Here is a 23705-nt window from a genome sequence, read left to right as displayed (position 1 = left end):
TTTGGCTGCCTTTCCATATATAATCCACCAAGACACTCGACCACGGTAGCAGCGAGGTGGGAGGGGGTTGAGTACAAAGTGCAGGAGCATCTAAGAAGACGTATGTTTGTTGCGGATGCGAATTGCTGTATGTAGCGTGTAAAACAGTTTGCTATGGTGCACGTGGTCGTGCGTTGTAACCGAAAACTCGGTTTTTAAAGACTGCTTACTTCATTGTGTATACGACTGTATGTAAATGAAAAGATCCAACTCTGGAGAGGGCAACATACAATACAGCGTTTTACATGCTGCATACAGCAATTCACATTCATGACAAATTGTTTTACACGCTGCATACAGCGATTTACATCCGTGACAAACATGCCTCTTCTTAGATAGTCCTGTCGCGTCCACCCTCGTTCTAGAAGCATACACACCGCCTGGTCATGTGGTGCCTCTGTGTGAACTGGTCAGGCACAGAGAAGGTCAGCTGCCGAGAGAGCGTCTCGACTGTTGTAGGGCCTGCATTGGTGAAGCAGGTAATGAAACAGAGGCACAGGGCTTATTGGTTTTTAAAGACTGCTTCCTTCATTGGGTTTTAACCAATGAACGGAACGAACCAACACACAATCGTCTGTGCGGCGCTCAGGTGCGGAGGGTGGAACGGGAGGAGAGGAGAAAGACGTCCACTCCGCTCCCTCCGTCATGCTAGTCTGCTGATTTCTCGTTCAGTATACACTGCCCACTCATGTGCCCACCTCCAACTCATCACTTGAGTCGTTGTCGTCTTTGCACAGTCCAGATGCAGCTGTGACTCACGTAGACTTTTCATTGCTCTGTGCGGTTTTGCCTGCCTTTCTATATATAATCCACCAAGACACCCAACCACGGTAGTAGCGAGGTGGGAGGGGGGTGTGTACAAAGTGCAAGAGCATCTAAGAAGATGCATGTTTGTCGCGGATGCGAATTGCTGTATGTAGCGTGTAAAATAGTTTGCTATGGTGCATGCGGTCGTGCGTCGTAACCGAAAACTCGTTTTTTAAAGACTGCTCACTTCATTGTGTTTTAACCTCAGTTGTAAAGGAATGTTTTAAGGATCCCATGGGATACCCCTCTCAAACAGTTTTACATGCTGCATATGGCGATTCACCTCCGCGCGAAACATGCCTCTATTAACAGTCAACGTGAGTCGGAGCTGCATGTGACCTCTACGACAGACGAATATAAATGACGCCGGTTTTTCTGTGTTGTCGCGTCCTAGTTGGTGGGCGTGGCTCTGTGAGTTGTCGTCGTATCCAATGGTCTTGGAGTTGGTGGGCGTGGCTCCTTCCTGCGTGCGCCATAAGTGTCTCACTTGTCAGCAGCTTAGTGAATCCATGCCCCTTCCGGCGTGCTTTCCATGGTTGTCTTGCCTTAGTGAATTATATATATAGATGGAGTTCTAATCTGTTAGAAGTGGCTTTATAACCTTATCTAGATTGATGAGCATTCACCATTTTTATTCTAGTCCTTCTGATGATTCTTTAGTTTGTGGCAAGATGCTAGACTGGACTCTTATAAAGAGTACCTAACCTGTTTTTTGCAGATGTTTCTTTTTGGTCCTCCGTAATGCATGATTTCAGATTTACAATTCCATTGGTCAGCTCAGTCAATTTGTCATTGACCAACCTCTTCCTGCTGTATCTTGATGTGAGTCAGAGAACCAAGGGCTTGTTTATTTTAGCACCTACAGACTTTATGTATACTAGGCATTAGTTTCCTGAATTGACTGTTTTTCAAAACACTCACATTACACAGTGTCACACACATGCGCTTAGGAGGCAGCCAATAAGCCTTAAGGTGAGTGATACTACAAGGGATAAAGGGTTGATTGAACGCACTAATGCCTCTCTCTCTTCATCAGCAGAACAAAAGAAGATAAACCATAACTCACCATCCATGTTTCCGGTCACCCAAAATAGCTTCCTCTCAATAATCCCTGGTCTGTATTCCAGCGATGATGTCACTTCCGGCTCCGCCATAATGACGCCACTTCTGAGTCCCACCACGATGATGCCACTTCCATCCATCCAAGATACCGTCACTTCCGACCCGTCATAATAATGCAACTTCCGGTCTTCAATGATGACGTCACTTCCATCCACCAGCTTGTGATGTCACTTCCTGTTAACCTCATTCACTGCCACTATTTTGTATAAAAACACATTGTATTCAAACTGCATCTGTCAAATGTATATACTTTTGATAGTTTTTGCCAGTTTTTTCAATCCTTTTGTCCAGGACATTATACGGGGTCTTTCCCCAATTCTTTGCAAGACTTTTTGAGTCGTTATTATATCACAACAGATATACAGTACATTGTAAAAATTGTTTTGATTATTTCAAGTGATTTTTATATATTTTTGGGCACTGAGTTCAAAACTGAAAACCATTTTTCTCTATCACATAACATTTTTTCATTGTCAAGTATTTTTTGTTTTTGCACTATTATTAATGAAATATGAATATTTTATTTTAATGACAATTTGTTTTCATTTAATATTTTAAATATTAAAATCAATGTTTAATAAAAGCAGTTATTTATTCAAATATAAGGTCAGAATATAGCTGGAATAAGTCATAGTGTAGCATCCCTGGGTCTGGATCTAAGAGTGAGACATGACTCTGGTGGTTGTGGACTATTCAAGGGAAACGAGAATACCTGGAAAAGCAGTGTGGGGTCTTATTCACAGCATTTAGAGAGCATTCGGATCCCATCTTCTGGCTGCTAAAGCCCAATGGCCCTGAAGTATGGCAGCTGCCAAGTTTTGGATGTAAACCCTGGCCTTGGGTTGGGACATGGAACCAGAGGACAGTGTAGCATATGGATTGCCTCTGACTCTGAGGGAGGAGCATTGCTATATCTGTTCCTCCTGTTCCTGCAAAATTCAAGGATATAACAAAAATAATTAGAAAGATCTCTCAGGAATAAGTCCTGTACCACATGGAAAGAGGTACCAATACCTATTTCACCTCACATTTTTGCCTGGAAAGAAGGTATCAGGGATGTTGGGATGTCAGTATGATGGTAGAACAGTGCTGCATGATTCATAGGGACAAACCAGAAAAAGTGGACAAACAATAGGCCGCCAATTGAAAATTTGGATCAAAAAAGTGACAAAAACTCGAGAACTATGAAGTCAATGATCATAAAGTATTGTTTTCTTTACGTAAATATTTTAAAATTATAGGTTGACATTTTCATGTTAAATTCATGTAAAACAATATTGTAAATTTGAATAAATAATGTAATTTGTTAAACATTACTTAAATTTCTTTTCAATGTTTTATACTTAGGGTGGCACAGTGGCGCTGCTGCCTCGCAGTTAGGAGACAAAGGTTCGCTTCCCGGGTCCTCCCTGCGTGGAGTTTGCATGTTTTCCCCGTGTCTGCGTGGGTTTCCTCCGGGCGCTCCGGTTTCCTCCCACAGTCCAAAGACATGCAGGTTAGGTGGATTGGCAATTCTAAATTGGCCCTAGTGTGTGTTTGTGTGTGTCCTGTGGTGGGTTGGCACCCTGCCCGGGATTGGATTCCTGCCTTGTGCCCTGTGTTGGCTGGGATTGGCTCCAGCAGACCCCCGTGACCCTGTGTTTGGATTCAGCAGGTTGGAAAATGGATGGATGGATGTTTTATACTTAAATGGGACGTGATGGAAAAATTCTTTATTTGCCAGAACTGCAAAGATGATGGATGGTTCCATTCCTACCAGCCTCTTGACGTTATGCTGAAAGATCCGAGCACTTTTGATCCTTTCCGCTCATATACTACTGGCATTTCTTTCTCACAGGGTATAGTTAGATCAGTGAAAAGAACCTTCTTTGCAGGTGTCGACCACATCATGGTTTCTGGCCTAGGGGTAGTTGTTGTGATCTCAGCTGGGAAAAGTGAAGTACGAGCACATTTACCACGCCTTGCCAGGAGGTGAGGAGGTATGTTGGTTTTCACTTGTACATTTCCACCTGATTTAACAAACTGAATGTATTTGGGTTTTGTAGCATCTAAGGTGTTTATTTATTTAACTCAACTAGCTTTGTTAGGACCTGGTTGTGTTGCCACCTGAAACGTCCCTCTGTCACCACAAACTTGCATCCTAAGAGGATGTGCTGTAGGCTTGTATTGATGTTGCTAAAAAGTATTCACAATTAAAACATATTTATGGGTTTAATTTTGAAGACCTGTGATTACAAAACAGTTACACTTTTATTGAACTGATGAATATACACATTCTGATTGAATGTTTATATTGTGGTTACAAAACAGAAAAAATACAAATTATGTAACGGGTTCACAAACTTTCAAGCATGAATGTACATTTCGAGATATCTGTAAGTTAAGTCTCTTATCATTTTCGTCTTTACTCATAGCACTGCCTGCCGACTTTACCTCCACTGTTCTAAACGGCTGCGCTACGTAACTCCACTCCAAACCCTACGACCTGGGCGCAGTCTGCGCAGTCTATTCATTCTGCGATGCGTTGCTCGTGGAGGCAACACAGGGAGTCGCTAACACAAGACTGTTCGCATATTAAAACAGTCTCTTTTTACCCCCAGAGCCGCTATCTTTAAACTCATGGGGAATGTCAGTTACCGTGCGAAGAACGAAATCTTTCAGATAGCGGAGCTGCGGACGTCTGCGCAGAACTGCACCAGGGTACTTCTAGCAGGAGCGCGTCAACCGAAGCCACGCCTCTATCGTGTCGCCCCCACGTGACGACGGGTCAGGCGGGCTCGCTCGGTCATGTGACGCCATCTCTTCCCTATGTCGCTGGCTTGACGGAGTTGCAGTATTATGTGGAGCAGGTGTATTCAGTAGTGTCCTCGCCGGGATTAAAACATAATGGGAAGAATGAGAAGAGCGACAGTCGTAGCCTCCGCGGCAGCATGTCTTGTTTTACTTGTGCAAGTTGTGGAGGGGACGTTGTGGTACAAGGACCTGTGCGGGTAAGCAAAACTCCGGGCTGCAGCGCCAGGCTGGCACCTCGAGGGCTTTTTAAACCTTCACTCGCATGACGGGCTGGTGTGGCCTAGCGTACTTGGCTGACAGAATGCGAAAGGAGAAGTTGCAGGAACTTCAGCTTTCGTCCGCTCCCGAGGCGAAGCGCTAAATCTCGGCTGTACATGTGTATATGTATGCGTGTGTGACCGCAAACGTCCGCCGGCAGTGACACAAATGGCCATGTTGATTTATTGATTTTTATTTGCTTGCATCCAGTTTAGTCAACCCGTCTGTCTTCATATCGCTTTCTCATGTGTTTTATTGTCTTCTTTTCTTGGCACGAGAATTGCACGTGACGTCGGGTAGGCTGGCGAGAATGGGTGGGGACTGGTGGGCAGTTTTCTTTTTGTTTGTTTAAAGGGCAGCTTGAATAGCCAGGTAACCGTGCAATCACTTACTGTAATACACTTAAGGATGTAAAGAAGTGACGTGTGTAGGTACACAAATACACCATTCCCTAAAACTGCGCTCAATTTTAAAACTCTTCGTCCATGTCCTGGCGAGCCTAGACACAAAGCAGGAGCATAAGCTGGACGGGTCTCCGGGACTAAGCAAAATAAAAATGTAAGGAAACCGTTTATATTGTAAGTGGGTTCAAAGCCTTTAAAAAAAATCGGTTAAGTAACACCCAAGATGATGATAATCGTCATCTGACAGTGTTCAATTTGTGGCAATTTAACTTAGTTCAGAGTAGTTTTATTGGCATGACAAGTATCCGCATGTTTTGCCAAACCAGAAGTAGAACAGTTAGTTATAGTGCCAGCCAACAGTGAGAGTAGTGCAATAAGGGAACTAAAGATAAGTGCTGACGATAACAATAATAAAGTAATTGAATAAAAAGGAACGTTTGTGTGTGTATTTAAATATATGTTTGTGTGTGTGTGTGTGTGTAAGTAATATTTAGGAAAAAAAGTTTAAATGTTATTTCAATGTTGAAGGAAAGAAGGTGAAAGACACAAAACTTTGGCTGTATAGCTTTCATTAGGTGTACAACTGAAAAGGAAAGAGCAGGTAACATACAGTATATAGGAGTATAAGGAAGGAACAAAGCCAGGGCAGATGAAAGTAAGTGAGGAGATGCTGCATTTTGGAGAAGGTGAAAGAAGAGATTAAAAAGCTTGTCTGTCATTAAGAACTGAACAAAATATGTGCTCACATGCTGAGAATGAGGTTGGTTTCTTCTAGTTTTCTTTGAAATATGTTGTAAAGGAAGATGCAGACAGATGGGCATCCCAGCTGGTTTGGTTATGATTAATAGAATCTTTCCTGGCCAAGAGGCTTTTGGAATTGATGGCCAGGGGGAGATTGCCTTATGGGGCCCAAGTATTCCCCCAATATGCTGGGTGGCAGCATCCCTTTAGTATGAATCCTGTTTGGACACCCACAGGGCTGCATGAGAGTTTTAGTTCTGGCGGACAACCCAGTTCTTGGGTGCTGCTAGAGGAAGCTGCTGGTGACAGGCCGTCGCTTCTGTTAAGAAAAAGTTCCTCATGACTTGGAACTGCTTCCTGGCTACAGTGATGTTGTGCTGGAAGTACTCCTAAGTCCTGGTTAAAAAGGAACTCTACACCTTCCCTGAGTGAATCAAAATTGGGAGAGGTGTGGGGCAAAGCCCAACTGATGGGAGTGGAGGAGAAAAAAGGATGCAAAGAAGGAGAGTTATCAAAGAAGAAGCTTTAAGGTATTTGATAAATAGTTGTGTCAAGGATCTGGGGATGTGAGATGCCTCCTAATGACCACCGTGTCTGTTTGTGAAAGAGCACAAACGGGTCAATATTTCTGTGGTGAAGGCACGTGAAGTTTTCTGCAGTAGGCTTTGTATGGTCTTTGATTTTAATGACTCTAATTTACTCCCTAAGACGTAAATATATTCTTGTACATTAGCATTACTGTACAGTCAATTACACAAGTACAGTGGGTATGGAAAGTATTCAGACCCCCTTCAATTTTTCACTCTTTGTTATATTGCAGCCATTTGCTAAAATCGTTTAAATTAATTTTTTCCCTCATTAATGTACACACAGCACCCCATATTGACAAGACAAAAAAAAGAATTTTTGAAATTGTTGCAGATTTATTAAAAAAGAAAAACTGAAATCTCACATGGTCCTAAGTATTCAGACCCTTTGCTCAGTATTTAGTAGAAACGCCCTTTTGAGCTAATACAGCCATGAGTCTTATAGGGAAAGATGCAACAAGTTTTTCACACCTGGATTTGGGGATCCTCTGCCATTCCTCCTTGCAGATCCTCTCCAGTTCTGTCAGGTTGGATGGTAAACGTTGGTGGACAGCCATTTTTAGGTCTCTCCAGAGATGCTCAATTGGGTTTAAGTCAGGGCTCTGGCTGGGCCATTCAAGAACAGTCACAGAGTTGTTGTGAAGCCACTCCTTCGTTATTTTAGCTGTGTGCTTAGGGTCATTGTCTTGTTGGAAGGTAAACCTTCGGCCCAGTCTGAGGTCCTTGGCACTCTGGAGAAGGTTTTGTCCAGGATATCCCTGTACTTGGCCGCATTCATCTTTCCCTCGATTGCAACCAGTCGTCCTGTCCCTGCAGCTGAAAAACACCCCCACAGGATGATGCTGCCACCGCCATGCTCCACTGTGGGGACTGTATTGGACAAGTGATGAGCAGTGCCTTCTCCAGAGTGCTCAGACTGGGCCGAAGGTTTACCTTCCAACAAGACAATGACCCCCTAAGCACACAGCTAAAATAACGAAGGAGAGGCTTCACAACAACTCTGTGACTGTTCTTGAATGGCCCAGCCAGAGCCCTGACTTAAACCCAATTGAGCATCTCTGGAGAGACCTAAAAATGGCTGTCCACCAACGTTTACCATCCAACCTGACAGAACTGGAGAGGATCTGCAAGGAGGAATGGCAGAGGATCCCCAAATCCAGGTGTGAAAAACTTGTTGCATCTTTCCCTATAAGACTCATGGCTGTATTAGCTCAAAAGGGTGCTTCTACTAAATACTGAGCAAAGGGTCTGAATACTTAGGACCATGTGATATTTCAGTTTTTCTTTTTTAATAAATCTGCAACAATTTCAAAAATTCTTTTTTTTGTCTGTCAATATGGGGTGCTGTGTGTACATTAATGAGGAAAATAAATAATTGAAATGATTTTAGCAAATGGCTGCAATATAACACAGAGTGAAAAATTGAAGGGGGTCTTAATACTTTCCATACCCACTGTATATTTACAAAAAAAAAACCAATGCATGCATAGACCATTCATGCTATTTTGGACCTTATAATGTATCTGGCTGCTGTGTCTGCTATCTTGGCATTTTTCCCCCCTAGAGGAATGGTCAGTTGGCTTATGTTTATCCAGTGCTGGAAACTCTAGGATCACTTCTGAAGGTGTGGTAAAGTAGGAGTCCCTCACTGCCTTATATTTGGAGCACTGCTGTAGGGAGTGCTCTTTGTGTGAGAAGTGTGACTTGAGAGGTGGAACACTGTTTCTCCTGCCTGGATCTCCATGTTTGATAGTTGTAGTCAGCTTCTACCACCAGACTTTGGCAACTCAGTCTGTACTGGGTCAGTGTATGTCTGTCAGTCCTTGGGGTCTTTTATCATGTCCAGGTATGGTGCCAGGTTGTAGTCCCACTTCATGTTCTGGTCGCATTCCAGTTTGTTTTGATGCTGTGTATTTTTCGTCACCATTGGGTGATAACGGCTTGTTTTGTTTCCAGCTGAGGCTTTCCTGATGCTAATTTCTCCAGTTTTTCCATGCCACCAGTGTCGTTCATTGCTGTGAGGGATTGTCCCGGGGAGATGATGGCACACAGTTTCATATTTGACTCCTAGCTTCATGGTACAGAAAAGCAGTATGAGTCTCTGCCCGTATTTGTCAAGCGTCTCAGGGAAGGAAAACGGTCCAAACTGGCTCCAAGTTCATGAAGTGATGTAAAATTGGTACTACTCTTAGGAGTAAGAGTAAAAAAAACATTTCATCAGTTTTCCTAGTTTTGGAAATTACTCCTAACTTCTACAGGATTTAGAAGAGCTTGTGAGATATCCCATCTCGCTAGGAGTCGCCAGAAGAGGTTGGCATCCATATCCTGCGAAGGGCTCAATGTCTAGCATTTTGGAAACGGTGAACTCATAAAAAGATATCTGAAAGAGAATAACTAATATTCATAGCAAATCTTGTTTGTTACTCAATCAATCTGTCCACACAGAGAAGCAATGCACTGTCAGCCGAAATTAACCTTTTTGGCCAAAGGAAAAATGAAGTTTTGCAAAAGCGTTGATTTGGGTCGGTTGAAACGACCCTTTTCGTGAATTTTGCGCAAAATTCTAAATGCCCTTATGGCACATGAGGTATTAAGCAAATATACATTTCCCCATGACTCCACATGAGTTAATATTAAAGCAAGCTGCTTTCTTGCAAATCAGCACTAGTATAAAGATTAGTGCTCCAAGTGTGAGTGAGCATGCATATGTGAAGCGCAAGCAGTATCACATTATCGATGCACAGGTGACCATGAATGCAAACTGTATATATAGCAAGCAGCATATTACCCTAAAGTTAAGCTGGGCTGGATTGGGTGACTAACAGCGAAGTGTTTCACAGGTACTCTGAGCTTTGCATTCCACAAATCCCTGGAACATTTGTATTACATTTTGCAAGCCCAGAAAGGTTCAAGTAGGCAGACAGAGACTCCTGGGTCATTTGATGAATAGAGCGTCGCAGATAAGGGGGGATCACGGAAAGAGAGAACACAGTATGTGACACTGGAAGAGTGACTGCAACTTGTAGCCATGGCTAGTTGTAGTAACTGATACTTCACAAGGCAAGTCCTGTGGCCATAACCTGGAAGATGATTCTTCTGATAGTATGGCTGTGGATCATTCATTGTTAAATAAACATTACTGTTATTTGGTTTAACTCCTATTCTGTGTGTGTTTTGGTCTTGTTCTTTGCATCTTGGTTTCATGTTACTGTATTATACTTAAATATTGTTGTGATCAAGTGGCAGCAGTTAGGTGCAGCTTAGAGCAGTATCCTACCTTATTATGTTTTCCTTCTCCTTATTCTGAAGGCTTAGCATTAGTATAATAAAACTACAAAATGCTGTCATGAGTAGCAGTTTATGGCAAGCAGCAAGTTTGGATGCTCTCCCTCTGGGTATGTTATCTGGTCCCACTCTTCACTTCCATTCAGGAGGATTGGTGAGTTTCTTCTTGATGGCTTCGAGAGAGCTCTATATGTGTTTTCCTGAAGGGCATTAATGGCAGACAAGAAGCTCCCTGAAGCACTGATTATAAGCCACACATACTTCATGCGCAGGTGTATGTGTACAGGATACGGTTAAGTGTTTTTTTTTTTTTTTTTTTTTTTTTAAAGGAGACCATAATTTTGGTTTTATCAAAGTTAATAGTGATGCCCTGTCTCGGTACCATTGTTCCATTACATTCAGGTTCTGATGCTGCTTCAGCTCTGCTGGCGAAAGCAGGAGAATTCATTAGTATATAGCAGCAATTTGTCTCGCCAGTGCATGGCTTATCTGCATGTTTTGTAGAGGAGAGTACACTTCTCAGCCCTCCAATCTAAGTTGTTGTTTTTATTTTTTTCTCATTCAGGTCTTATGCCTCAACCAAATTAGCCTTTTTGGCCCCTTCTAGAGTTTGTGTGAAGAAGTTGTTGCTGGTGTCATCTTAAATGCACTTCCTTATAACTAACATCAGTGACCTAGAAGAAGAAAAAAATAGTTTAAACTCCATGTTGTGTACTTTAACAACTCTTACAAGCAGATGATCTTAATTTTTTTTTTATAACAGTAAATTGCTATATTGTCTGTTTACTGCTTTTGAAGGTTAGATCAGAGAATTGAAGGGGTTGTGCACTTCCTGATTCTGACCATCTGTTAGTCATCTTGTGCAAACCACAGAATGAAAAACGTATTTTTTCCATGTTAAAAGCTGACTGTGCAGGTCTAGCTTCTAAGGCCCCGAACTTCAAGTCAAACATCTCTTGGTTCTATCTACACTTTCATCACACAATACAACCCCAAGTGAGTAAACCAATCTGCCTGTCCGTCAGTTGTTAAAAATGATAGTAAAACCTGTGGATCTGTGGTTCTAAAATAAAATGCAAGTAAAAATCTAGTTAAAGTTAAGGAGCTGTTGATTCTTGTCATGTTTTCAAAGGGGTTACTCCTTTTAGTTCTTATAACACATTTTAAAACCTGTGTTGGCTAATATAGATCAAGCTGAACATGGCCTTGTGGAGACCACATAAGTTAGGTCAGGTCAGGTTGGGGAGCATGCACTGATAAAGTGTTTTGCAGTACCCACCGTATGACTGAATAGCTCGGGATTCTGGTTGGCACCCCACAGACAGACACGCTGTCCAGTCCCACCCTCTGGAAGTGACCCTCAATCTGCAACAGTCAGGTGTTACGTGGGCGTCCCCTTGGCCTGGTCCAGCCACTCGGGTCCTCAACAATGAGGATCCTGTGAGCCGGACCACCCTTGGGGAACTGAGCCACATGGCCATAGTTCTGTAACTGACACTCCCTCACAATGTAGGTAATGTGCCTCATTCGGGACTCCATGAGCAACACAAAGTCAAACCAGCAGTACTCAAAGATTCTCTGAAGAGAGACAGTACCAAAGGAGTCCAGTCTTCGTTTCAGGTCATTGGATAGCATCCATGTCTCGAAACCATATAGTAAAACAGGGAGCACTAGGAATCTAAAGACTTAGACCCTTTGTCCATTTGCAGAGACATCGGAAGCACCACACACCCCTTTCCAGTGACCTTATGATCCCCCCTATGCTCTCCCAATTAGTCTACTGACTTCATATGAAGAGCCACTAAATGTCACTGCCAAGGTAAGTAAACCACTCTGTGAGGTCGACACTCTCTCCGCAGGCAGACACACTGCTGATGGCCATGCCCAAGAGGTCATTAAAGGGCTGTATCTTGGTTTTTATCAGGACGCTCGCAAGCTCAGACACTCAGACTCCTCACTGAGTCCCTCAAGATCCCCGATGAGAGCCTCCATTGACTCTGCAAAGATTACAGCATTGTCAGCAAAGTCAAGATCAGCGAATCTTTCTTTTCCAACACATGCCCCACAGCCGCTGGACCCCATGACCCTGCCCAACAGCCAGTCCATGAAAGCAAGTTAAGTTAAAAATGATTTTTTTTTTAATTGAGATAAAGGAAACATACATGAAATAATAAATGACATATACTGCATGTTTTCAGTCCCCTGATGAAGTGATGAACGTGATTATGAACTCTGAACACCCATTCACTGTGTGAGGGGCGATTACCAACAGATGCTCCCATTAATAGAAAAAATCAGGAGCTGTTGATGCATCTTTCAGTTCCACCTTTAGAAGTAATAATTTATATCAGGATTTTCTTGATTATTGGCATACATTTCTCCATATTTGTAGTTCTTGCATCCTTCACTTGACGTTTAGCAGATGTTGCTGCCAATCGTCGTCTTCCTCTTATTATGATGTTCTTCATCATGTAATTGGCTCCTGTAACTTGCTTGATGCTCTGCAGATGGCTGTAAGATTTCATTTAAGCTAAGATTTAAAAATCAAAGTTCTAACCCTAGTGTTTCGCAAGTAATCGGTGAGAGATGTACACACCTTAGCAATTTATGTATACAGATAAATGTAATAAAATTTGCAGTGGCTCAGTACTTCTAAAGCACCTTGGAATTATGCTTTATTAAATTCACTATGTTAAATTGGGTTTAGAGGTTTGTAAAAAGTCACTGGGCCAGTAAATTGCAAGTATTGCAATGGGGTGTAGTGAGAAAGACTTTCATCCTTATATAAAAAGCTGTAGTGTTTATAGGGTCTTAGTTCATTCAGCGTCAATTACTAATGACCTCCTTATGGCAGCTGATTCTGGTTTAATTCCTGTTCTCATCCTCCTTGATGTGAGTGCAGCCTTTGACACGATTTGCCACACGACTCTTCTCAATAGATTATCTTCGATTGGCGTTACCCACAGTCCACTAGATTGGTTCAGATCCTACCTCTCAGGCAGCACTCAGTTTGTTCAGCTTAAAACTTTCACATCCCAACCCACCGCTGTTACTTCAGGTGGGCTCTGTCCTTGGGCCCCTGCTTTTCATTATTTACCTCCTTCCCCTTGGCAATATCTTTCGTAAATAGAACATTAGCTTCCACTGTTATGCTGATGACACCCAGCTCTATCTCACTAGCAAACCTACTGCTTCCTTTCCACCCTCCTCACTTACTGATTGCATAGCAGAAATCAAATCCTGGTTTTCTTCAAATTTTATTAAATTAAATAAGTGAAAAAACGGAGGTTCTCCTCATTGGTACAAAATCAACATTATCCAAAACTGATCATTTTTCATTTGTTGCTGATAATGCCTCTGTCTCCCCTTCCCCACAGGTGTCATCCTTGACAGTACTTTATCCTTTCAGCCCCACATCAATAACCTCTCCCGGTCTGCGTATTTCCACTTGCATAGCATTAATCATATTTGCCCCTCCATCACTCCCCACTCCACTGCTATCCTTGTTCATAGCCTTGTCACGTCTTGTCTGGATTATTGCAGTTCCCTTTTCTTTGGTGTTTCTTGCAAATCTCTAAGTTTCAGCTGGTCCAGAATCCAGTTGCCCTTCCGGCATCATTACTAGAACTCCCCTCTATTCACCATATCACTCTCGTTTTGCAGCAGCTTCATTGGCTTCCAGTTCAGTTCCAAATTCAATTCAAAATTCTCCTAACTTTTAAGGCGCTCCACAACCTCATCCCCCCCATATCTGTCTGACCTCCTCCATGTTGCCATTCCCTCCCGTACCCTTAGATCCTCTTCCTCCATCCACTTGACTGTCCCCTTCGTCCGTCTTACCACAGCTTTGGAACTCGCTACCACCTGAGATCAGAAATATTGAATCATTTTCACTTTTGAAATCTAAACTTAAAATTTGTTTAAGACGGCTTTTTTTCTTTGATTACAACTGCTCTGTCTGATTTTAACTTTTGGATTTTACTTTTGTTTATAATCTGTGTTTTGCGTATTGTTCGGTGTCCTTGAGTGTTTAGAAAGGCATCTACAAATAAATAAAATGTATTTATTATAATAAAATATTAGAAATTATACAGTAAAGCCAAGCCCCAACTTATCCACAAGTATATATGGTAATTCCTAATAATTTAGATTTAGATTGGCATAGATAAACATCAATAATTCCAAGGTGAAAGTTAGATGCATACAGCAGCAGATAAAAGCAACTATACAGACTTACAGGAAAAATACAATCACAGATAGATAGATAAGTAACATATATTGTCCATAAATCACAAAATAAGTATAAGTGAACTTAGAGAGTAGACGTACATTCAAAGGTGGAAAACCACATGGATAAAAACAAGCAAACCATTAACGTATAATACTTTATGACATGCTTACATTAATGGGAATAAGCCAATCACAAGAGACGCTAGTCTCTTCAATAGCCTGAACGTATCCAACCCTCATTTCTGTTTAGATCGGAAATATTTTGAAATAGGGACGCTCCTCTCTTCCAAAGACAAGATCAAAAAGCTTTCCTACCTCCAGACACAGCTGTGCCCTTTAACCCCACATATTTTGTTTGCCTTCAATGAGTGGAATTACTGTTTGTGGTATCTGTGAAGCTTTGGGTGACAGGGTGTGTGGTGTGTAGTGCACATCTTTTGGAAACTTGGCTTGGTGCAGAACAGAACATGTTGCCTCATACTTGACTCTATTGTTTTAATTTCTGACCATTTGTGTTTGTTTTAAATGTGACTTTTTCTTATCTCATTATTTTCTTTGTGTTTTATTAAAAAATATCTCCTTATGATAATTAAAAGTCCTGAGGTGCTCATGGTAGCTTATGGTTACATTTTTTTGTACTGCTAAATTATTTCACTATTTATTAAGAAAAATAAAATAACATCCAACTCATAAGTGAATGAGCCATAATGAAAACAGATAGTGGAGAATGGCTTGATGTCTTTTAATTTGTAATAAGAGAAATATCTTTTTGAACTTTAAGAAATGAAAACCACACCAGGGTGGGCTGGTATGGTTAGCGCTGCTGGGAATTTGCTTAGTCTACATGATTGATTTTTTTTTTCTTTTTTCTTCATTAAACCTCTAGCTTCCTTTGTCATCACACTCTGGGGGTGGAGGCCCATTATGTGCTACTATAAACTAGCGTAGTTTAGGAATCAAGTGCTTGACAGGCTTTTTGTGAGATGTGAAAGGTTTATATATATATATATATATATATATATATATATATATATATATATATATATATATATATATATATAAAACACGCACACACAGAGTGGGTATAGAAAAGAATCAACCCCTCCGAAATATTCTTTTTTTTTTTTTTTTTGATTTACAGCCTTAAATGAAAACATACAAACCAGTATTTTTTTCAGCTTTACTTACTCAATGCAATCTATAACATCCAAGTGAAAGATATCACAGCTACAGTTAAGAAAAATTTAAAAAAATAAAAAGCAAGAATTCTTTTCTATACCCACTGTGTGTGTGTGTGTGTATATATATACACAAACCGGATTCCAAAAAAGTTGGGACACTATACAAATCGTGAATAAAAACTGAATGCAATGATGTGGAGGTGCCAACTTCTAATATTTTATTCAGAATAGAACATAAATCACGGAACAAAAGTTTAAACTGAGAAAATGTATCATCCATCCATCCATTTTCTAACCTGCTGAATCCAAATACAGGGTCACGGGGGTCTGCTGGAGCCAATCCCAGTCAACACAGGGCACAAGGCAGGAACCAATCCTGGGCAGGGTGCCAACCCACCGCAGGAAACACACAAACACACAAACACACCCACACACCAAGTACACACTAGGGCCAATTTAGAATCGCCAATCCACCTAACCTGCATGTCTTTGGATTGTGGGAGAAAACCCACGCAGACACAGGGAGAACATGCAAACTCCATGCAGGGAGGACCCGGGAAGTGAACCCGGGTCTCCTAACTGCGAGGCAGCAGCGCTACCACTGCGCCACCACCACTGCCCAGAAAATGTATCATTTTAAGGGAAAAATATGTTGATTCAGAATTTCATAGTGTCAACAAATTCCAAAAAAGTTGGGACATGGCCATTTTCACCACTGTGTGGCATCTCCCCTTCTTCTTACAACACTCAACAGACGTCTGGGGACCGAGGAGACCAGTTTCTCAAGTTTAGAAATAGGAATGCTCTCCCATTCTTGTCTAATACAGGCCTCTAACTGTTCAGTCGTCTTGGGCCTTCTTTGTCGCACCTTCCTCTTTATGATGCGCCAAATGTTCTCTATAGGTGAAAGATCTGGACTGCAGGCTGGCCATTTCAGTACCCGGATCCTTCTCCTACGCAGCCATGATGTTGTGATTGATGCAGAATGTGGTCTGGCATTATCTTGTTGAAAAATGCAGGGTCTTCCCTGAAAGAGATGACGTCTGGATGGGAGCATATGTTGTTTTAGAACCTGAATATATTTTTCTGCATTGATGGTGCCTTTCCAGACATGCAAGCTGCCCATGCCACACGCACTCCTGCAACCCCATACCATCAGAGATGCAGGCTTCTGAACTGAGCGTTGATAACAACTTGGGTTGTCCTTGTCCTCTTTGGTCCGGATGACATGGCGTCCCAGATTTCCAAAAACTTCGAATCGTGACTCGTCTGACCACAGAACAGTCTTCCATTTTGCCACACTCCATTTTAAATGATCCCTGGCCCAGTGACAACGCCTGAGCTTGTGGATCTTGCTTAGAAATGGCTTCTTCTTTGCACTGTAGAGTTTCAGCTGGCAACGGCGGATGGCACGGTGGATTGTGTTCACTGACAATGGTTTCTGGAAGTATTCCTGAGCCCATTCTGTGATTTCCTTTACAGTAGCATTCCTGTTTGTGGTGCAGTGTCGTTTAAGGGTATAAGTATTTCATTATTTTTATGTTACAGGTGATTTGTGGAGAAGATTGTAAATCAATACATGACTATTTTGTAGTTGGGAACAATACTGAGCTTAAAGCAGCAAGGTGTGAGCGTTAAATTTGCTGAAACATTGGTAGTGAGGTTTCAGATTCATCATTGCTGAAAAGTCAAGAGGGAAGTGATGACGTGTGCCTGGTTAAAGGCTAGAAAACGTCTGCATTTTGATAGAGACCACAGAGATACAAGGAAAGATGATGATGAAATGCTGAGGGTAGAGATGGCAATTGAGGAAGAGAATGGCGGTAGAAAGCAAAGGCAGGTGGTGACAAAAGGAAGCAAAGCAAAATGTTAGAAATGGAGTTGTGAGGGTACAAGAAGCTACGAGGACTTTGCAAGTGAGCTGCAGTATGAGGAAGGGACAAGAAAATCTCTTCAGGGTAATGAAACGGCAAAGGAAATACAGGATGCTTTAGTTGTGAATAGCTTGAGTAATGCTAGAGAAAATGTTGTGATTGGTAGTAATGGGATTTAGAATACCTAGAAAGATGTACGCAAGTGGAGTAAGGATGTTTGTGGTAAGAAAATAGGACTGAGCTGTACATTTTGAAAAGCACTGAAAACATGATGATAGATAAAGTAGTGGGGGCCTATTGTGAAATGGTAGTGGAATTATTGAAGCCAGATCAAGGTCCTGCAGTTGAATGGTCGACAGACTCGTGTGTGTGATTGAGAATTCCTGACTATTGTATGTGTGCTTTTTCCAGTATACCAAGGAAAGGTGGATCCTTTGGAGTGTGGGTCATGTCAAGTGACCCAGGTTTTTGAGCAGGTAATTGAGGTGGTTGAGTTAGATTGCTAGAGAAAAAATATCAGGGATAAAGTTAGTCTGTGAAATGCAGTTCAGTTTTGTGTATAGAATGAGAGCAACAGATGTGATCTTTGTTGTGAAAGGGGATGAGGTGAGCATCTACAAAGCTACTGGAGATATGGATGAATGCTTAGTGTCTGCGGTGATGTCAGTTTACAGAGAGACACAGACTGTGGTCAGGATAGCAGATGGTGAGAGCTTTTAGGAGAAGATGGGGGTTGCAGCAGAGATGCGTTCTTTGCCTATTGTGTTCCATGATTATGATGAAGGTTGTGACCAGAGTGTGAAGGCTTTATATGCTGATAATATTTTACTTGTATTGAAAGCAAAAGACAAAGCAAAGGAGGTAAAGGAGTGGAAAGTTATTTTAGAAGCTGAATGCCTCAACGTAAATGCAGGGAAGGCCATGGTGATAATTCAAGATGAAGAGGCAAAGTACATGAGATCAAGTCCATGTTTCATATGTAGTAGATTTGTTGAGCTTAAGCCATTGCATATTTAGTTGTAAATGGGTGGATAAAAATGTATTGGTGTAAAGAGTAATCTGCAGGTGTCAAATGTGACCGTTGCCAGTACAGGGTGGTCCAGATCTAATTATGCAGATCCAGATCGTTTGGATGACTTTGATTTACACTGAGACAATTCCATTTCGGTGCAAAGGCGATTATTCATGTCGTCAGTTCGCATACTTCTCGATGGTCCAGGATTTTTCGGCTTATTTTCTAAGTAATAAACTTAATAAGTTATAACGTAATGAAAATTGCATAATTAGATCTGAACCACCCTATAGAAGGGGTATAGGAAGGAAACAGAATGCTGATGTGTATGTTGATATCGACAATGGAGTTGTTTTGTACCAAGTAGAAATGTTTTGCTACTGAACTGACATATTGAATGATGATAGAATTGGTGGCACAGCAGTGTTATCAAGGGTGAAAAGTGCACGGAGAAAATTGTGCAACTATCTCCCATACTGACCTCCATATGAAACTCTCTGGCATTGAAGAGTAAAGTTTATGAAAGCTGTGTGAGGAGCAGTATGCTCAATGTGAGTGAGTCCTGGCCAATGAAGACGAAACTTCTAGCAGTGCTGGAAAGAACAGGTGAGAATGATCAGGTGGACATGTGCAGTAGAGTTGCTCAATATACAAGTACTGAAAAGTGCAGAAAAAATAAAACAAGCAAAAACAGAAGTACTGTAAATGGTAGTTTTCAAGCACCTCTCGGTCTGTCATGTATTAATTAGCGTGATTGCACTTGTTAAACAATTCCCACCACCCCCGCATATATGTACTACATCTAGCTCGATTCGGCAAAGGGGAACACATATACCCCACCACCCCTTTTCTCCAAACTTATATATTAATACTAATGCGCTGGGAAGTCCGAAATCTGCTCCTAAATTGTTTTATGAGCTACAGTAAGGCAGGGAGGCAGCAGTTGTGTGGCATGGCGAAGAGGCTGAGGAGTTATCTTTTATTTGCTTTGGTACCAGTTCTGAGTTCCAAAAGCTGGTATCAATACTGAAATCAAAATATTCATACCAGTCCAACACTTGTGCGGAGTGTCACCAACTTAGAGGAGGTTGAATGATGAATTAAGGGAAAAACTTGATGTGAAGGTGATAGTTGTTGTCCCCAGCAGCTTAGTTTGTTTCTCCTCGGCACATGTGGAGTAAAAGGCAGAGGATAATTGGGTGTAGTATTGCACCCAGATGAAGGTAGAGGAGATGTGACCCAGAGGAACACCAAAGAATGCATAGTTGTTAGTGGTGTCTGGGGATTTGAAAAGAATGGGTCTCACTTCAAAGGATGCCCAGGGCTGAGGAGAGTGGAGGATAAAAAAATTTGGGGGTAACTGATTAACCACCTGAGGATGACAATTTATGGTACAGGGATGCAAGAAACTAGAGGCCTTGATCTTTCCATAGTTTAAATTTGAATAACAATCTGTTGGGCCCCATTTTTATTTTATTTTTTAAATGGAAGCAAAATTCAGTTCATTCAAACAGATGAACATTTATTTCCAGAACAGACTATTTTGTTTTGTTCGTTGTTGAATGTGTTTTGTTTTTAAGCGCAGAATGGAAAGGAAACATTGGAAGCATTTACTCACTGCATTAGTCTGTAGCACAAGCTACATTTTCCCTTATTACTGCTTGGAAATTGAATGATAAGATTATTCATTGTTAGTCACTCAGTCAACATTTTATACAGCCTCTTTCCCTGTGAACTTAGTTGCATCTATTTTCCAAAATTTGTATATGTTAATGCAGTTTTGCTTTCTAAGTGTTTATTGGAAATAGCCTTGCATTTGAGAAATGTGCGATTGTTGATATAATTAGGCATGAAACAATACACTTACCCACAATTAAGGTGATACGAAATTACTTGTTAATGCTGTGCCAAAAATTTAACAGTACCTTTTTTTTTAAAAATGTATCATCCAACACTGCTCCAACAAAGGCTGTCCTTTTATTTCCTTCTTGAATGCCTTCCTAACCCATTAGCTGTAGAACCTGATTGGATCTATGAAGAACTGACTGTTCTGTTTCCTTTTAAGAAAAATGATTATGTCAACACTCTGTTTGAAGTTGTGACGTACTGGTTACATGATTAGCAGGGAAACGAACGTGTGTGAATTGACCCGAGTAGCAAGCATTGGCAATCTGGCTACTTTCTCCCTCTCTGTTATGTTAGCGGACTGCTATTGAGAGAGATTCAACATACCACTACTGTATAATTTCTCTGTGTTACAATCTACCCCTATTTCTGAATTGGTATCCATGAAAAGTGCATTGATATCTCTATCGCTCATGTTCACATTTGTGCTTTGTGACAGCTGCAGAATCATTTTGACAGAATATACTTGTTAAGTTTATTTCTATTTATTGATTGATTGGCTGTATTATCTGTCCTGGGAGTCTGTATTCTTGTTTTTTTTATGTTTCTGCTGCTATATGCATTACAATTTCTACATGGGATTAATAAACTTTTATCTAATCTAATCTAAACCACAGCTTGCTACTTATAGTAGTGTTTGAGTATATCATAATAACTCTCTCAATATGAAAATACGTTTGTGCTTTGGTGCTCCCAGTAGACTTTGGTTTGAAAACAAGCCTTGGTGGATTTATGAAACAATGCTGCTATTTGCCATACTTATCTGAGGATGCAACTCGCTAAATTAACTCTACTGAATATGTGAAGCACTTAACCAGTGCTGTCTGTGTTTTTTGTTCTGAAAAAATTTACCATCATATATCCTTCTGCAAAGTGCAGTCAGTTTAGCATGCTGAACCTTAGTTTGTGTTTTTCAATCCGATTTTTAAATCCCCTGCCCTTGATTAAAGAAGTTTTCATAGGCTTTTGTTCTATGTTTCGTTCATGATAATGTCATACAACACATGATACAAGGCTAAATTTCATGCTGATTGTATTTTGTATTATTGCCTCATGCCTAAATATAATCAATAACTGCTCTTAAGAAGGTTTCCTATTATATGGCCATTCTTTTTAATAGGAGAAACCTCATTTAATACGTTGAAAATGCATGTGTAAACAGATGCACTTGTAGTAGATTTTAAAGAAGCTGTTGATATATTTTTATGGTATTTGCATTTGATTAAAATGAACTAGTGAAATGAAAATGCATAATTGAGTTTGAACATTGCTAACAAACCGTTGGGCTACAAGAAAAAACTCATTGTTACCTGGCCCATTCTGTTATTTCTACACTGCTAAAGGCAAACTGTGAGGATCTTGAGTTAGTACCATTTAATGTAAAAATCTGAAAATGTTTGTGTGTAAGTTTCTGCAGTATGCAGATCCACACTGTTGAATGCATCTTTGACAATTTGCACAGGTTCTCCATTTGTACATGGTAATACCATAGATTTTCACTTCAAAATTTAGTTAGTACCCCCATCCTGGGCAGCCATGGATATACGATTGTTAGATCTGATAACATGTTTGTGTGGTTATGATTTGTTCTTTGTAAGTAAGTTTTGGTGTTGTACATCTAAAGAGAATATTTTGCCTCTGGAAAACTCTAATGGTAGAAAATGGAATCTTATTATTCATTGTCAATTATTAATGAAGCTATATTTCTTATTTTAAGTATTATGGTCATTCATTCTGTTTTTAAAAATTTTCTCTCCAGATTCACATGGAAAGCGATTGACACAGATAACAACACTTTCTATACTATAAATCTCAATAACTCCAGTGTCTCTGAATGTGGGCGGTCAAGTGCCATCTGTGCAAATAAATATGGCAAAAGTTCATTCCAGTCTGTGGGTGAGTGCCTTAGTCTGTTTATTGTTATTCATTAGCACAGGTAACTGACAACAAAAATGAATAATTTAAATGTATTGAGTATGCAAATTATGTTCTTCATCGGTATTGTGATTTAACAGTTCCCATTGCATTTTGCATACTGTTATATATAAAAGTGCTACCATGGCTCAAGGTTGAGATGGAAGTAACTTTGAGAAACCCCCAAGTGGTGTTGTACATTTGGCAGGCGCTTCAAGTCAAGTCAGTTTGTTTGAATAGTGTTCTTCGCCGATTATCTGCTGAGAGCTGTGTTACAAGTTTACAGGTAAAATACAAATAAGAACTTTTACAAATGATGTGATGTACACTCATGGAAAAACATACAAAAGGACATCAATAGATTGCTGTGATTTCATATACTACATTGCTAGTGCACTGAGTGATCTGGGTAACTGGAGCAAAGTTATGGTATTTTTACCTTTTTATATTAGTTTTTATTTCTATATTTTTTCTGACCTTACTTGGAAAGTCAGTTCAGTTTAGTTTTAGTTTTCCCTCATCATGAATTTTTAGTTTAGATTTTATTTCACAAAGACATTTCTATTTTATTTTTATATCCATTAGTTTCAGTTTTAGTTTTAGTAATTGTGGCATGGAGCTCCTACTGAGTTTATTTTTTTGTCACAATTGGACAGAACTGCACACTTAACAGATTTGGATACGAGTTTAATGTTAGTGGAAGCTTACTGCACTACATGGTTTACTGTCTGGTTTTTTGTCTGATAAAAACAAGCATAATCAAAACTAGATACTGAATATGAACAATTTTACACAATTTTATATATTTTCAAATATTTTTTCATGAAAATCATGGGGGCTTAGGAATACATGAATCAGTGTGCAGACCCCACCTAGCTGTATTGAGGGAAACAAAAAAAATAAGCATGTAGTGTCAAGGTTAGAGGCAGTGAGACTTAAATAGCCCAACATAAAGTACAGTAAACCCATAATGAACAGAGCAAGAGCAGGTTATAGGAGTACGGACAGGCATAAAATGACAAGAGACAGCATTTGTGATTAAGAAGTATATATAGTGTACATTATCTAAACCAGTTTATCCAGAGCAGGATTGCAGGAACCTGGAGCCTACTGCAGCAGGTTTGGATGGAAGGCAGGAAAAATCCCTGGTATGCAATATGTATGATAAGGCTGATATTAAGAACAAAAAGAATATGATATCTTAACTATTTATTTTGAGAGAGAGAGAAAAACATTGAAAAAAGGAGACAAATATTTTAAAATATAATTCTGCTAATGGATTACTTTCACAATATCAGGTATTTTGAGTTGTGAATATGAACTAAAAAAGATAAATTAATAAATATAGAATAAATGCAAATACCCATTAGTATGTTTAGTTTTTCATCACTTGGCAGACTCTCTTCGCCTACCTACCTTTGTTTGTATCGCTTCATCGCTTCAAAAAAAAAAGTGCTTGGTCAGAAACAATATGCTGATCTTGTATGATGACCTAGTCAGTCTCTCGATCAGTGCCGGTTAATTCAAAAACTGTGAGTGATCTCCCCTAAACT

General features: G+C 40.4%; 1 protein-coding gene across 1 annotated transcript in view; it reads left to right on the top strand.

Moving 5' to 3' along the window:
* The first annotated feature begins 4753 nt into the window (after window positions 1–4753).
* igf2r (insulin-like growth factor 2 receptor) overlaps window positions 4754–23705 on the top strand; it is a 128492-nt gene continuing 109540 nt past the window's right edge. Inside the window, exons 1-2 of the mRNA XM_039737814.1 lie at window positions 4754–4958; window positions 21998–22134. Of these exons, the coding sequence (XP_039593748.1) occupies window positions 4855–4958; window positions 21998–22134 (241 nt within the window). The 5' untranslated portion in view covers window positions 4754–4854. The remainder of the gene's footprint in view (window positions 4959–21997; window positions 22135–23705) is intronic.

The sequence above is a fragment of the Polypterus senegalus genome, chromosome 16 (genome assembly GCF_016835505.1).
Source record: "Polypterus senegalus isolate Bchr_013 chromosome 16, ASM1683550v1, whole genome shotgun sequence".
Classification (NCBI taxonomy): Eukaryota; Metazoa; Chordata; class Cladistia; order Polypteriformes; family Polypteridae; genus Polypterus; species Polypterus senegalus.
Note: the sequence above shows the minus strand (reverse complement) of the source record. Positions and strands in the feature narration are given on the sequence as shown.